Raw genomic sequence first — 15,130 nt, forward strand, 5'->3', positions numbered from 1 at the left:
TGGATTTGTTTACATAGATTGTTGTACACATGGAACACATAGAAACTCTCTGCAGACTTCCACAGTAAAATTATGATGAGGTACAGATCAAGGCTACGGGATCAAACCATTTCTAAAGCTTTGAGCATTCCCAGGAGCACAGTGGTATCAAGTGTTGTGAAATGGAAAAAGTTTAGAACTACCAGAACTCTTCCTATAATTGGTCATTGCGTCAAACTGAGTAACTGGACAAAAAGAGCCTCAGTCAGGGAGTTGACCAAGAACCTAGTAGTCACTCTAACAGCACTTCACAGGTTCTCTGCTGTGAAGGAAAAACCTGTAGGAAGGATGCTCAGTGCACTCAGAAGTGCTCCATTAATCGGGCATCTATGACAGACTGGTTAAATGGAAGCCAGTTGTGAGTAGAAGGCATGTATTAGCCTACTTGGATATTTCATATGGCATTTAAAGGACTCAGAGCATGAGGAAAAAGATTCTCGGGTCTGATGAGACAAAAATTAAACTGTTTGGGCAGAAGTCGAAGCACCAGGTACTGCTCACCACAAGCCTAATAACATCCCTACAACACAGTGGTGCCAGCATCATTCTATGGGGGTGCTTCTCAGCTGCCAGGACAGGTAGACTGGTCAGAATTGAGTGAAAGATTAATTCAGCCAAATACATGGTGGTCCTTGAAGAACACCTGCCCCAGAATGCATGCAATGGTTCACTTTTCAGCAAACAATGACTAAGAACACACAGCCAAGACAATGCTGGAGTTACGCTTTAAGCCCAGACTTAAACCCCATAGCTCATGTGTGGACAGACCTGAAGATGGCAGTTTACAGACTCTTCCCATCAAATCTAATGGAGCTCAAGAGGATCTGTTAGAAGGAATGGGATAAACTGCCCAAATTCAGGTGTGCAAACTTATCGAGAGTTAACAAGAAGACTCAAAGCTGTAATTGCTGTCAAAGTGTCTTCTACAAAGTACTCAATTAAGAGTCCAAACATTTATACTTTACTAGCTGTGTAAGCCCGTGCTGTAAAAAGCCCAGGGTCCTGGAAACTATTGAAATTGTCAAAAAAAAAAAAAATATTTAGAGATGTCAGGAAATTGAAAGGAAATTTTGTCGTTATTTTGGAGTCGTGTAGGGCAGATAACGCTCTACCCTCTTATAGATTTATTGAGTATAAAGCCCATCATTTTGCTGTTAATTGTGCTGCACGTATGAGAAGATTTTCACAGAGACAAATGATGCTAAGGAAAGAACTACAATTCACATTCATGTGTAAGGAGAGAATAAAATTCTGTTTTTAACTCAAATTGTATTGAATGAAATGGGAATTGTATTATCTGACTTGTCACATCATTAACGTCATGGCTGTTTTCTGTGCTCCGGTACGTTTAGTGATCACACTGAATACTACTGAACTGTGCTCAGACCCACCACTTCTAAGCAGGCCAGGGCACGGTACGGTTGGCCCGGCACACAGTGATCACACTAGTCAAATGAACGAGACTTTGGGAGGGTTACATGCGGACAAACGTGCTTGGGCACGGAATGAATTGCCAGTCTGAGTCCACCCTTTAAAGTGTCCAGCGGTGTTCTAACAAACTACCACACAACATCTACCTGCGTTACAAAAGCTGGGTCTGGAAACAGGCTATAGGGCTAGGGTGGAAGAAGCCTTGTACGTCATCAGTGGTCATTCAAAATGAGAAATACATTTACTAAGCTATTGCTGTAACATTGGTTGGCTCACTGTTTAGTCATCTTTCTATTCCATTTCTTCTCTGTGTATTTTATATTAAATGTGGCCAAGGATCTCAAGTGAACTGAATGATGAAAACTCCAGATAACACGTTAACACACAATTACCAATCATTTCAAAAGCGTATCTTTGTAATGTTGAAAAAGATCAGAATCCGTAAAGGAAAACTGCGTATTATGACAAAGGCTAAAAAGTGGTTCCAAAAAGTAGACTCAGAAAATACTACCAGACCCATTAGAACAGTGCAGCTGCTTTTGCCTTTCCCTAACTTCAAAAAAGGGACACATTCTTACTCGGCCCACCACCTGTCTTGACTGCCGATACAGTCATCTCACACTTGTCCCTGAAGCAATGGCTAGACATTTAAGCTACCAACCTTGCTGAAAATGCCCAAAACCTCCAACAATGCATAGCCTTAGGTGGCCATGCACTTGGTACAGTCTGGCCAAAGATAGCTGTAATTGTAAATAACTCTGCTCAAGGAAGCAGGCCATTTTTAGCCCATGGGAAGCAGTGACTTTTTTATACCTGACAAAACCATAAATGGAAATGTGAAATAAAACAGACTCAAAAATGAAAATGTATGCTGCTACATGATATTTTATTCATTTTTTTGTATTACAGGCAGAGCAAATGCAAAGCAGAATAGGGTCAATAACTGCATTGTGCACTTGAAATGGAAATTAACTTAGAGAAACAACAGAGCTACAGAACAACAATAACAGACTTTGCTACATATTGTACTGTGTATATAATTTGAATGTGACAAAATCTGATTTGAATTCATTCATATTTTTTGTTTCATTTAAAAGCACAATAAACCTGCACCAAATTGCCTGGAGTTTAAATTTCCAGTTTGGAAAAAAACTTAAATTGTCAAATGATACATATCATCAGCAAGGATGACCAGGGAAAAAAATAAGGGATTGAAATGCAAATTCTAATAATAAGGGAAAGAATCTGTCCAGTAGATATGCTAAAAGTGCTTAAATAAAGTGAAAAAAATGTAATATTTACAATTAATGGCAATGTTAAACCGTATAAACAATTGACAGTAAAATACTTTGAGGTTCAAGTGACATAAAACTGCTAAAAGGGCAGAAATCAAGCATGAGGCAACATAATCCGAGTAAAAGCCACAAAAAAAACTGCTGACACGCCACTTCAATTTTGCTGAAATATAAGATGAGCTACTTACACCAATCATTCCAATCCAATAGGAGCTAACGCTGATCAGCTTAAACGGCTCTTTACACTGGACGAAGATAAGAAACTTAAAAGCACAATATCATGAAGCTCAGGCTAAGGAGTGTGCCTGTGTAATGGATAGGCCTTGATAAATCTCCCTGAAAATATAAGAATCCTCTAACAAATGAGGCACATGAGCCCAAACTGGGCACAGGACATGTTAATGAACATTTATGTGAAATCTCGGTTTACACAGAAAATAGTATGATCTGACTCTCACTAATATGCAGGAAAAAAAAAAAAAAAAAAAAAAATCACTGAAAACGCTCATTGTTAGTGGAAAAATTCCACTTTTTTTATTTGCTTATTCTGAAACAGAACTGCAGAATGAAACATTAATATACAGTACTTCAAAACGCATGGCCAAATACACAAATCCATCAATGACTCACACTGGACTCACCCTTCCAAAGGGCCAACAGATCACACTTTTGTATTTGATATATTTTTACATTTTTCCAAGTATTACCTCTCCATCCAGCTCCTTTTCCAAATTTTCACCGGTTTTATCTCCAGATAATAATGACCTTGGACCTCATGCATAACGGCATGCATGGAATTCACACTAAAACATGGCGTGCGGACAAAAACAGAAATGTGCATACACACAAAAAAATTCAGATGCATAAATCTGTGTACACCCCAACTTTCATGTTCTTCTACTACATACATAAATCTCAGTCAGCGTGAAAAATAAAGCACGTGCACGCACCTGCTGCCACTCCCCAACTCCTCCCAGAATTACGCCTCTCTGAAAATGCAAATCAATATAAATAGCCTCTTAAGTTCAGCGAATACCAAGTGGAGGCAAAGAAAAACGTACTATTTGTTGGTTTAAGCAATGAAAAACAACAAAAGAAAGATGATCGAGTGGCGGAGAAATTCTAAAGTTCAAGTTCATAAAATCGCACAGTGACCGAAATAAAAAAAGAAGGGGTCAGATATCAAATTCGCCGTGAAAAGGAGAGTCGTAGCCCACCATCTGAGTGTCATATGGAAGTGTATTAGAGTACAGAGAAAAGAAAAAAAAAACAGGGACACAGTGGGGGAAAAAGGTTGAAATTTTCACCTTAATCACGTAGTTTATTTTGTCATTAAAGTAGAATGTCATAAACTTCACCTTAAAAATCCTTTCATGTAATAGTTTCTCAAATGCCATTGTAATTAAAGTAGCACGTTAAATACTTCATATTCTGTGTGTTGTTCTGTGTGTGTGAATCACTACACACTTCTTAAACAGGCTTTCTGTTACGCCAACAGGACAAAGAATACATTACATTTATGATATTACAGCTCTCTGAAAATTTAAGTACTAAGGCGTATACTTGATATCATTTTCATGATGATAGAAACTAAAGCATGTATTAAACATGGGGGCATGGAGGCACAGTGATAGCGATGAGCTGGTGCCCCGTCCAGAGATTGTTCCTGCCTCCCGCAAGATGCTAGCTACGGCGTGCGCAACCCTCGATAAAATAATTTATAGCAGCAGTACTATCTCTTTCAAACATACTAACCCCCAATTCCTGTTCTTCCTTTTCTTTCTCCAAGTAACACATTATTTAAATGAAGTTAAAAACTTTTCTGTATAATGTATTATATATATAATTTACTGCATTTCATCTTTTAAAAAAAAAGATATCAAGAGCTACAAGAAGATAGCGCTTAGAATTCTAAATCAACTTAGAAGCCCGTCGTCATCATCTGTAAATAAGTGCTGTCTTCTATTGAATTGAATTCCTTTATTGTTATTGTATGGTACAATGAGATTCAATATGCAAATCCTTCAAAAACGTTTCATTTAAAATGGCAAAAAAAATAATAATATTAATAAGATTAAAAAAAAAAAACTAAAAATATACTATATAAAAGCATAAGTAGCTCAGGTTGTGCAATATTACAACTGTAGTATAAATTTACAGTGAGGTCATTGTACTTATAAAAGTACAAATAGTTCTACCGGGAGCACTTGATGGATTGTTCGAGTGCGTTTAGAGCTCTTGGGATGAAACGGTTTCTGAACTGCGAGGTCCTTACAGGAAAGGCTCTGAAGCATTTGCTGAATGGAAGAAGTTCAAATAGACAGTGTGCATGGCTGAGGCAGCATGTGCTAGAAAACTGAATCCCAATAATTCTCTCCGCTCTTGACACAAGCTGCCATACAGCTTTTCGATCGGCGGCTGTACAGCTGTGATTCCACACTCAGATACAGTGGTTCAAAATACTCTGAGTGGTACACTGAGAGTAACAACGCTAAAGCAGCTATGGTATTTAGAATAGTTTGGCCATTCTGTGGACCATTATATTGTTACAGGTTGATTACAATCAAATGCCTTAAACTAATAAACAATAGGCAGTTAATTTCAGTGTATTTGATAAAGGTGTGTCAGGGATGTGAATCTAAAAAAAAGGGAAACACAGGAACAGTAGCACTGCTTTGAAACTGGGAGCTGCCAGTTTGCAAAACCGTGCCGAAAACTTGTGTACGCAATGGTTTGAGCTGGCATGACAATGTGCGTGGCTTTACGCAAAGTTTAGTTTTTATACATCGTGGTGTGAGCATTGTATACGCACTGTTTATACATGAGGCCCCTGGTCTGTAAGATGAGGCCTACTACTTGTTTACTGGACCCCATCCCTGCTGAACCTCTCAAATCTGTCCTTCATGCTATAATTCTGACTGTTATGACAATAATAAATACATCCTTTTATACTAGCTTGGTGCCAGCTATTTTGAAAATCTATAATGTAAAACGAGTCCAGGTTTGATGTTGACAATCTCAAAAATTTTCAGTTCTTCTGCCACTTATCTTTTCTGTCTAATTTTGTTCAAAATATTATTATTATTATTAAAATTAGAAAAATCTAGACAAGGACAGGCCATTCAGCCCAAAAAAGCTCACCAGTCTTATCCACTTAATTCTTCTAAAAAAAACAAATAAAATAGTTTTGAAAGTCCCTAAAGTCTTACTGTTTACCACACTACTTGGTTGCTTATTCCAAGTGTTTATCATTCTTTGTGTAAAGAAAAACTTTCTAATGTTTGTGTGAAATTTACCATTCACAAGTTTCCAACTGTGTCCCCATGTTCTTGATGAACTCATTTTAAAGTCACGGTCTTGATCCACTGGACTAATTCCCATCATAATTTTAAACACTTCACTCAGGTATCCTCTTAAACTTCTTTTGCTTAAACTGTAAAGGCTCAGCTCTTTTAACAACTTATCCCCTGTAGCCCTGGTCTCAGCCTAGTCGCTCTTCTCTGGACTTTCTCTAGTGCTGCTATGTCCTTTTTGTAGCCTGGAGACTGAAACTGCACACAGTACTCCAGATGAGGCCTCACCAGTGTGTTATAAAGCTTCAGCATAACCTCCTGTGACTTGTACTCCACACATCAAGGCGCTATATAACCTGACATTCTGTTTGTCTTCTTAATGGCTTCTGAACACTGTCGGGAAATTGATAGCTTAGAGTCCACTACAACTCCTAAATCTTTCTCATAAGGTGGACTCTCAATTTTCACAACTCCTATTATGTATTCAAACCTCCCATTTTTACTTCATATGTGTAATTCTTTACATTTACTGACATTAAATTTCATCATCCACAAATCTGCCCAAGCCTGTATGCTATCCAAGTTCCTCTGTGATGATTTAACATATTCCAAATTATCTGCCAATCCACCTATCTTAGCATCAACTGCAGACTTAACCAGCTTGTTACTTATATTCCTCTATCTAAATCATTTATATATATTAAAAATAGCAGCGGCCCTAACACTGACCCCTGTGGACAACCACTTTTAACATCAGCCAATTCTAAGAAGGTTCCTTACACTATCACCCTCTGCTTCCTGTGTCTGAGCCAATTCTGCACCCATCTAAAAACATCACCCTGAAGTCCAACTTCTTTCAGTTTGATGCCCAACCTCTCATGTGGCACCTTGAACATGTTATGGCGTTCCAACTCATCAGTTACTTAACTTGTAATAAGCTAATGACACCCTTTCAGTCTGGTTTGTGAGCTCTGCTTTGGGTAACTAATGACTTGCTTATGGCAGCAGATTCTCTGTAAACCAGCATATTAATTCCGTCAGACCTTATTGCAGCACTTGATATTGTCAAGCACAATATTCTACTGACCAGAATGAAGAACTTTATGGATATCTCTGACACTGACTTTGTTAGTCTTGGAATCAGCAGGTCCAGCTCTGCACCAGTCTCACAAGGAGTCCCTTGTCGTTCTGAATCTACATGCTCTTCGGAGACATGGTGACGTTTGGGACTGGGTTATCGTTTACATGCCGAAGATACTCATATCTACTGGAGTGTTAAAGGTGAAAGTTCTGGGATTTTTCAGCTAACAACTTGCCTCAGTGAAATTAAAATCTTGATGGAATATAACTTTTTAAAATGAAACTGTAACAAAAGTGAAGTCCTGCTAATTGGCACGAAGAGACATCTTAAGAATATGAGCTCCTTCTCAATCCCCCTTGCTGATGATGTGGTATAGCAGGTCCACAGCTCAGATCAAGGGCCACTTTTTAAATAAATAATCGCCACATTCATGGCTTACAGAGGGGGCATGGTAGTGTGGCCGGAACAGTTCCCGGGTGAATTCGTGATGCGGGCGGTCCTCACTTAAGTGCACAGGTGATGAGTCGTCCGCATCCGTAATTGATGCCGGGAGCTGCTAATTGCCACTCCTGATCCACATCCCCGTGATAAATAATAGAAGCACGAGGTGAAAAAAAAAAAAGAGAAAGAAAAAAGAACATGAAGGGAGAATAATGGAGTAGAAGAAAAAAAACGGGAGGTTAGTGAAGAAGACGGCAGGAAGCAGGACGGAGAAAGCCGGTTAGAGCGAACAAGCATAGGCTTGCACTGATTGCAGGCAGCTGGGAGAGGCGAGCCCAAGTGGGGTGTATGGCCGGCACCCGAGGGCCAACGGTAGTGGTCGCTCCTGCTGAGCGCTTGTTTAGAGCAGGAGTGACCAGGAGAAGGTTGGCTCGCCACAACAAAGGCAGCGGGAGTTGTGGACTTGGGAAGTGGAAGCCCCAGCGTGAGCATCCTGGTCACTGGAGAGCCCAAGTCTCGGTCTGCGTGAGCAGAACCGGAGCCATGGATTGGAAAGGCCACCAGACCAGAGAAGTGAAGAAGGTCAGCTGCATGTAGGGTGACTCCCCTGGCACATAGCCTGGATGGGAGAAACAGGGGAGTCACCAGTAAAAGAATGCACCGGGCTTTGTTTTAAAAGACGGCTTCCAGCCATTGTTTTAACCTCGTTGTTTTTAAAGGATTTTTTCTAGTGTGTTTTTAACCTCCACAACTCACCGGTTTTTATGGATTATTTCTTTATTAACTTTGATGCACTTCACTTTAATTTAGACACTTTGTTTTTGGTTTGTCTTTTAAATAAAAGCACTTTTGCCCTTTATGCACCATACCCTTGCTTCATTTTTGTGCCTCACTGTCCAGCTCATCGGTGACATTACCGATGGTGTCGGGTTCAGAGCTCCCAGAAGCAAGATGGGAGCATGGAGCGGAACCCGCATCATCACAGATGATGAAATCTGGGTTATTGGCAAAAATGGACATAGTGAGGATATTAGAAATAAACTTGGTCCATTAGGTTTAAAAATCAAGTTGGAGGTAAAGAATTTAGGAGTAACTACTGACTACTAGCCATGTGCGCCCAACTTCGTTGCGCGTGTTAAAGTTGTCTGTGAAGGGCTCCCTGTTTAAACGTGGCTGCCAGTCGTGAACTGGGCCCTTCGTCGCACAGCATTATGATTTTTTATAAGGGAAACAAAATTACAAAACAAAACCCTTGGACATTGATTCAATAGGAATGGCCTACTCAGAATCACTGTCCAAATAGTAATTATGTGGTGGTGTAGGAGCATTTCTGCTTCTCTCCGTTCATAGTCCGTCTCGTTTTCACGATGCTGTCGTTTCCTCTCACGATCTCTTCTCAACCTTTCTCCAATCTCGCAGGTTGCTTTGTGGCAATCCAAAGAGTAAGGCAATATACATGGAGCAATGGTTATAAAAGGGGGACACATAGGTATCCAGGCTCTTTAAAGCATAAATAGGGATCACTTCACTGACATGTGAGCAAGCCAGGGTACAACTGTGAGACGCGCAGCTCTCGCCGGCTACAACGTAACAATAAAAATTTCCGGAACGTACCGTTATGTTGTCATTCATTTTACCCACTGTCTTTCTTTCATTCATATGTTATGTAGGCATGTACCTTTTATCTTCGGCTATCTCATTCTCTAACCAGGCCTCAGGAGCTAACCACCGTAACACTGTCCACCACCCCTTTCATTATTCCGGCACATTGTTGACATCCGTGAGTAACAACAACGTACTAAACTGGAAGGTGGTCTACGCATGTATGGAATTCGCGGACAAACAAAGATCAAGATCCAAATGAAGATTATATATAAAGATACCCTAAATTTTAAATCACATATTAATAAGATTACTTAGATTATTTTTTCACTTAAGGAATATAGTTAAAGTTAGACCTCTTATAACTTAACAAGATGCTGAAAAATTAATTCACGCTTTTGTTTTCAGTCGACTAGACTACTGTAATGCATTCCTTACAGGACTGCCTAAGACAGACATCAATCGGTTACAGATAATGCAAAATGCAGCAGCAAGAATCTTAACTAGAAAAAGAAAAACTAAGCACATTTAACCAGTATTGCCGGTTACATTGGTTACCCGTGTTATTTAGAATTGACTTTAAAATACTACTAATGGTTTATAAAGCCTTAAAATTCGTGCCCTGTCCTATATTTTAGAAGGTCTGTCCCCTAACACTCCCAAGTCGTAACCTTAGATTATCAAATGAAGGTCTGATTGGAATTCCAAGAGCCAACTTGAAAAACAGTGGTGAGGCAGCCTTTTGCTGTTATGTACCTAAGATTTGGTATACTTTACCAACAGAAATTCGCCACACTAATACTGCAGAACAATTTTAAAAAACTGCTAGTACTAGGGTGCTGTACCGTGTTAGCCATTATGAATGTAGAGAAAAGCCAGGCAAAATGACACCTTTTATTGGCTAACTAGAAAGATTACGATTACATCTTGCCTCAAAAAACTGCTAAAAATCCATTATTTTAAAATAGCTTTTTCAAATGCTACATTTTATTTGTGTCCCTGTTAGTCTATATAGGCATTGAATTATCATTTTCTTCTGGGTTCTGCTAATCTGTACTATTCTCTTGTGAACAAGGAACCATGCTGCCCAGTGCATTTATGGATTGAATGGCAGGTGTCCCAGATGTTCACGTGACCATCATCATCATCAAATTCTTTCATGCGAAGCCTCTAAGACTGGCCATATGACCTCACTTTTTTTTTTGTTACTAAGTGTTTAATATTATTGGCTGAACTTGTTTGTTTTATAATAACTTCCTTTTTATTTCATCTTGTAAAACACTTTGAGCTACATTGTTTATATGAAAATGTGCTATATAAATAAATGATATTGTTGTTGTGGTCACAGCACCCTGTGTCTTACAGGATTGAGTATGAAACTCTTAATATCCCATAAAGCTTTACATGGCCTCGCACCAGACTGCATCAGTAACCTCCTCCCATCACTATGCTCCAGTCTGCCCACTAAGGTTCCCTAATTCAGGCAATCATGTTGTGCCAAAAACTAAACTGTGGTGTGGGTGACAAAGACTTCAGCTGTAGAGCACCCAGGCAGGAAGACACTTAAACTCAAACTGATATTTTGATGCTTCTTTCAGTTTAACCTCTCACTCTGTCCAGGAACATTTGTGTTTGTAACAAATATATTATCTGTCAGGGTTTTCCTGTACCATACTTATTTTATTCTGGTTTATTATCACTTATTCTGTTTCAATGCTTTGTATAGCTTTTATTTATTTAGTATTTTATACAGATATTATTCATATCCAATGTTGTATATGCCCTGTTGTTCTTTCTGAATTTCTGTGAAGCACTTTGAACACAGCAAAGGTTCTACATATATATATATATATATATATATATATATACATTATTATTATTATTTGGACCTTGGGGCAAATGTTGGCCATACAGCGAGAAATGGTTTGACATGATGATAGCAGAACAGCACTGAAATTTTTAAAACGGATCCAAGAGGCCAAGAGTATCAACAGCACAAGACAGCTAATCTCAGGCTCAATGATTAAGTCATGAGGTTCTCATCTGGGGCTAATGAACACTGGACTCGTCAATGAAAGCAACCTGGACAATGACATAATCTGAACAACACGGTCAAACAGTACACTGACAGATAACACAGGATATCGCCATATAAAGACACCTCTTCTGACTGTTACAAGTAGGGCCAGTTCAATTATACACTAACACTAAGGTGACACTGTCACCCACTTTACACTCTATTGTTGCAGGCCTACGTTGTGTCATTTTCAAATAAGACAATGCTGACCACACAGGAATGCTTATGAGGCATCAGAGCCTTCTTTCAGGTTAAAGCATTTATACGGCATTTCCCAAATGACTCCACAGATTACCACCTCCCTTGAGGAGTGACTGTCCAATGTTTTCTTGACTACGCCACAGCATACAGTACTACTGGCACATGTCATGACACAATCCTGCTTACTCTGACACTGATGTTTTGCCAATTACTAATAACTTTGACTCATAGCTCATTTTAAACTTTGCTTGAAACTTATCATCATGTTATACCTATTCACAATGCTCTTTATTATGTAAAGTTATCACTTTATCAGTTGTCATCTGATGAACTTTATAAAATAACAAACACTGCATAAAGGAAATTAGTTTAAAGGCCCCTAACCACTCTGGTGTCACGCCAGTCACAAATACTGAAAGCGGCCTAGAATCGTCAAAAAAGAGTTGCTACCAAAACTGCAAAAATATCACCAGAACTAAAATGCAAAGAGCAAGACCCAAATCGAGGAGAGGAAAGTTACCAGTTATTAGCCAGAATACTCAGCATTATGAGCCCAAAACTAATGCAGTTTAAGGTTTACATCCATAATCTCAGACCGAGAGACTTTTACAGTAAAGCCTTCATGACACGACATGTAGCACCTCTTAGGAGGCATTACTTAAAAATGGTGTAGTGCATCCTGGCAACTCAACAAGAAAATGCTGAGACTCCAAAATGGCAATGTGATGCACTTAAAATTTAATAATAAAAATATTAATACATCTTTCTCAAATGAAATAATTAATCCAAAATACATACTTGTATAGGCTAGTTCCTTGAAAATAAATCTTTAAGAACACTCACAACAAATGAACAGAAAAAAATTCCCTAACACACAAAAAAAAAAAAAAAAAGGAAAATATCTGTGGTTTAGCATATCCTGTCCTTTCTGAGTGATCAGCTTCACTAAACTCCACAAGAGATTCACTTTGTCCCTCCAAGTAGGGCACTCCTCTAACAGCAGCAAGTTATATTTAAACACATGGAAGCCACAAGGTTCTCAGAAATAGTATTCTAATGCAGTATACAAGCACTCCTCCATTACAAAATTCTGCTTCCACATAGTAATATGGCAAAAGAATTAAGGCAAACTGCTATCTCCAGTGTGCTTTGTGTTAATAAACAGATCTGCAGGTGAGCTGAAACTGAATCTCAAGGCCTTTTTACCACACTTTATTTTCAAATTTTCATTCCACCTTGCTTGTATTACTATAATTTCAAAAAATTGTCCAAAAAAAAAAAAAATTGCATCCAGTTTATCAGCGCATATAATACATAACACATACTTGTACTTGTCATGCTGTGACAAATTCTGCATAAGCAGTACAAAAATCAAAAGATTTCTGTATGATGTCCTTTCCTTTTCTTATTTTATGGCTCTCTGGTGATCCACAATGCAGACAGGAATGATAAAACGTGGCACTCATCTTAACGATGTTAAATAGCATTTAGACAGTATCTGCTGTAGCAGTTTAATAGAGAAATGCTTTACAAAATATACATTTGCTGTTTATACTTTCAACCATTGCTGAGTTCCTCTTTTTTTGTAAATTGTGCAAGTCTAAAGCATAAAATACAAATAAAAACTAATTTGCAAAAGAGATAAAGCACACAAAATGTCACAAAAGATTACACAACCCCATGGAGATCCCGATTACTTATGCCCACCTCTGATTTAGTGACATTCCATTTAGATATTATACAGTATATGCTAACTACTCTGGAATGTTTCTCAGATTCCAGGTAACGAAAGCATAGAAACAGGCGTGCTTTTCAATTAAATAACATCAAGTTCTGTCTTTTTAAATAATCTTGTTTTCATGTCAATGTGATGCATGTTGGTCAGAAAAGCAAATCAAGAATTTCACTTTACTCTGCAGACAGGACCATTACTGCAATGATATACACAAGCTGATTTCCTTACTCAGGTCTGTCAGTGGGGACAGAGAATTCAGAGATAATATTTAATCATGCGAGAACTTTTAAACAAACCATGGTTTCATCCGGCTGACTGCATCTTCAATGTCTTGTCTGATTTCATAAGTTGATTCAAGACGGAAGAGATTAAAGTTCCTCAAAAGATAGTCGTGAAGTGTCAAGAACTGCAGATTTAATTTTGGTAGAGCAAGACAACCTGTGAAAGAGGACAGAAAAATGGCTGAGCATAAAAGACGGTTAACACCTAATTAGAATGAGAGGCACAGCTCATACCGAATGTAATTAGAACATATGTATATACCTTCTTTTTTGATTCTTTAGTTGTGGCCACTGACCGCCACTTAACCTAATCTAGTATTTCTCCAACTTCCCTGAGGTGAGTGTTAATTCGTACAATCTTAAACTGAAATAAATCACTGTATATTTTCAAAGGGACAGCCAAGTTGTTGAAGGTATGTACTTGTTTACTTTTGTGTGGTTCTCCAGTTTTTATTTGTGGTTTTTTTTTTGTTGATCGCCTGCCACAATAACCCTCACTTAGTGCAACTTAGAATAAGAATGAAAACTCAGGAACTATCCTGTAACTGCTTGTGCAATGCGACTGCAGCAACCGAGAAAGACGAGATTTTGGCAACTGCATCCTGTCAACATGCTATGTGTCCCATCTAAAGCCCTCTGCAAGTTGATCTGAGATGTCAGCCTTGCACAGCCTTTACATATAATAACGTGATCTCTGCCTCACGCCCCCCAAAGTAAATGCATTCCTGCAATTCTCGCCTCCCTTCAATAATTTAACTTACAATGCAAAGCAAACAACGACAATGTTTTAACATCCTACTTATTGTAACAAGTTACAAGGGCAGATGTTAGGTACACCTAATTTTCATGGGTATGCTCATATCGATTAGGATTTAAAATTTATATGCATGCTTTTTTGTTTGTAAACGTTTACTGCAATACAATAAGAACAAATATGTATTCCTATTTTGTTGGAAAAAGACGTTCATCTCATTATTTTATTGCAACTATTACCCCCCCCCCCCCCCCCCAAATCATTGCCCCATTCTCTAAAATGTGGAAACACCCCAACCTCCTGGGTCAACAGCTAATGCCACCCACTAATCATTATGGACTGACCTCACAATTACTATTTCTTTTCAAGGATTCAACCTAAATTGTAGTCTTGAAAGCTGAACCTTATCTGACAGAGCACATTCAGCCTGGTATCACCCCAGTTGCAGCAGCACCAAAACTAATATTATAAATGACATTCTAACATCCTCCAATACAGGTATCACCATCATCGTTATGCTTTTAGTGTTGAATGCACCTTTTCAACCTACTGACAGCCATATTACACAAGGCCTTGAGAATTCAACTGGTCTGCCAAGATCACTGTGTGACTTCACACTTACGATTTACTTAGAATCAACCGATCTTCTCTGAAATATTTAGAAGGCTAAGAGCAGCTTTCTTATGCAACCATAAGAGATCCATTGGATTTGTGGACTCCTAGCCTCTGTCAATCATTTGAAATATTTGCCTCCATTGCCACTAATATTACTACTTGTCTTTCAAAAACTTGCAATCTACTGTTATTCACAGTACAATTTCAACTTGACTTCAACAAATTGATGGCAGTTCAAGAATTCAAAGAGAAAAGAGTGCAGAAATCATAATCACATGGCACTGG

General features: G+C 38.6%; 1 protein-coding gene across 2 annotated transcripts in view; it reads right to left on the minus strand.

Annotated features, from left to right (window-relative positions):
- aqr (aquarius intron-binding spliceosomal factor) overlaps nt 1-15,130 on the minus strand; it is an 869,120-nt gene that overhangs the window by 818,375 nt on the left and 35,615 nt on the right. For both annotated transcript variants that reach the window (XM_051919988.1, XM_051919987.1), the window contains exon 17: nt 13,492-13,633. In XM_051919988.1, coding sequence (XP_051775948.1) covers nt 13,492-13,633 — 142 coding nt within the window. The remainder of the gene's footprint in view (nt 1-13,491; nt 13,634-15,130) is intronic.

This window comes from Erpetoichthys calabaricus, chromosome 16, assembly GCF_900747795.2.
Source record: "Erpetoichthys calabaricus chromosome 16, fErpCal1.3, whole genome shotgun sequence".
NCBI classification, from domain to species: domain Eukaryota; kingdom Metazoa; phylum Chordata; class Cladistia; order Polypteriformes; family Polypteridae; genus Erpetoichthys; species Erpetoichthys calabaricus.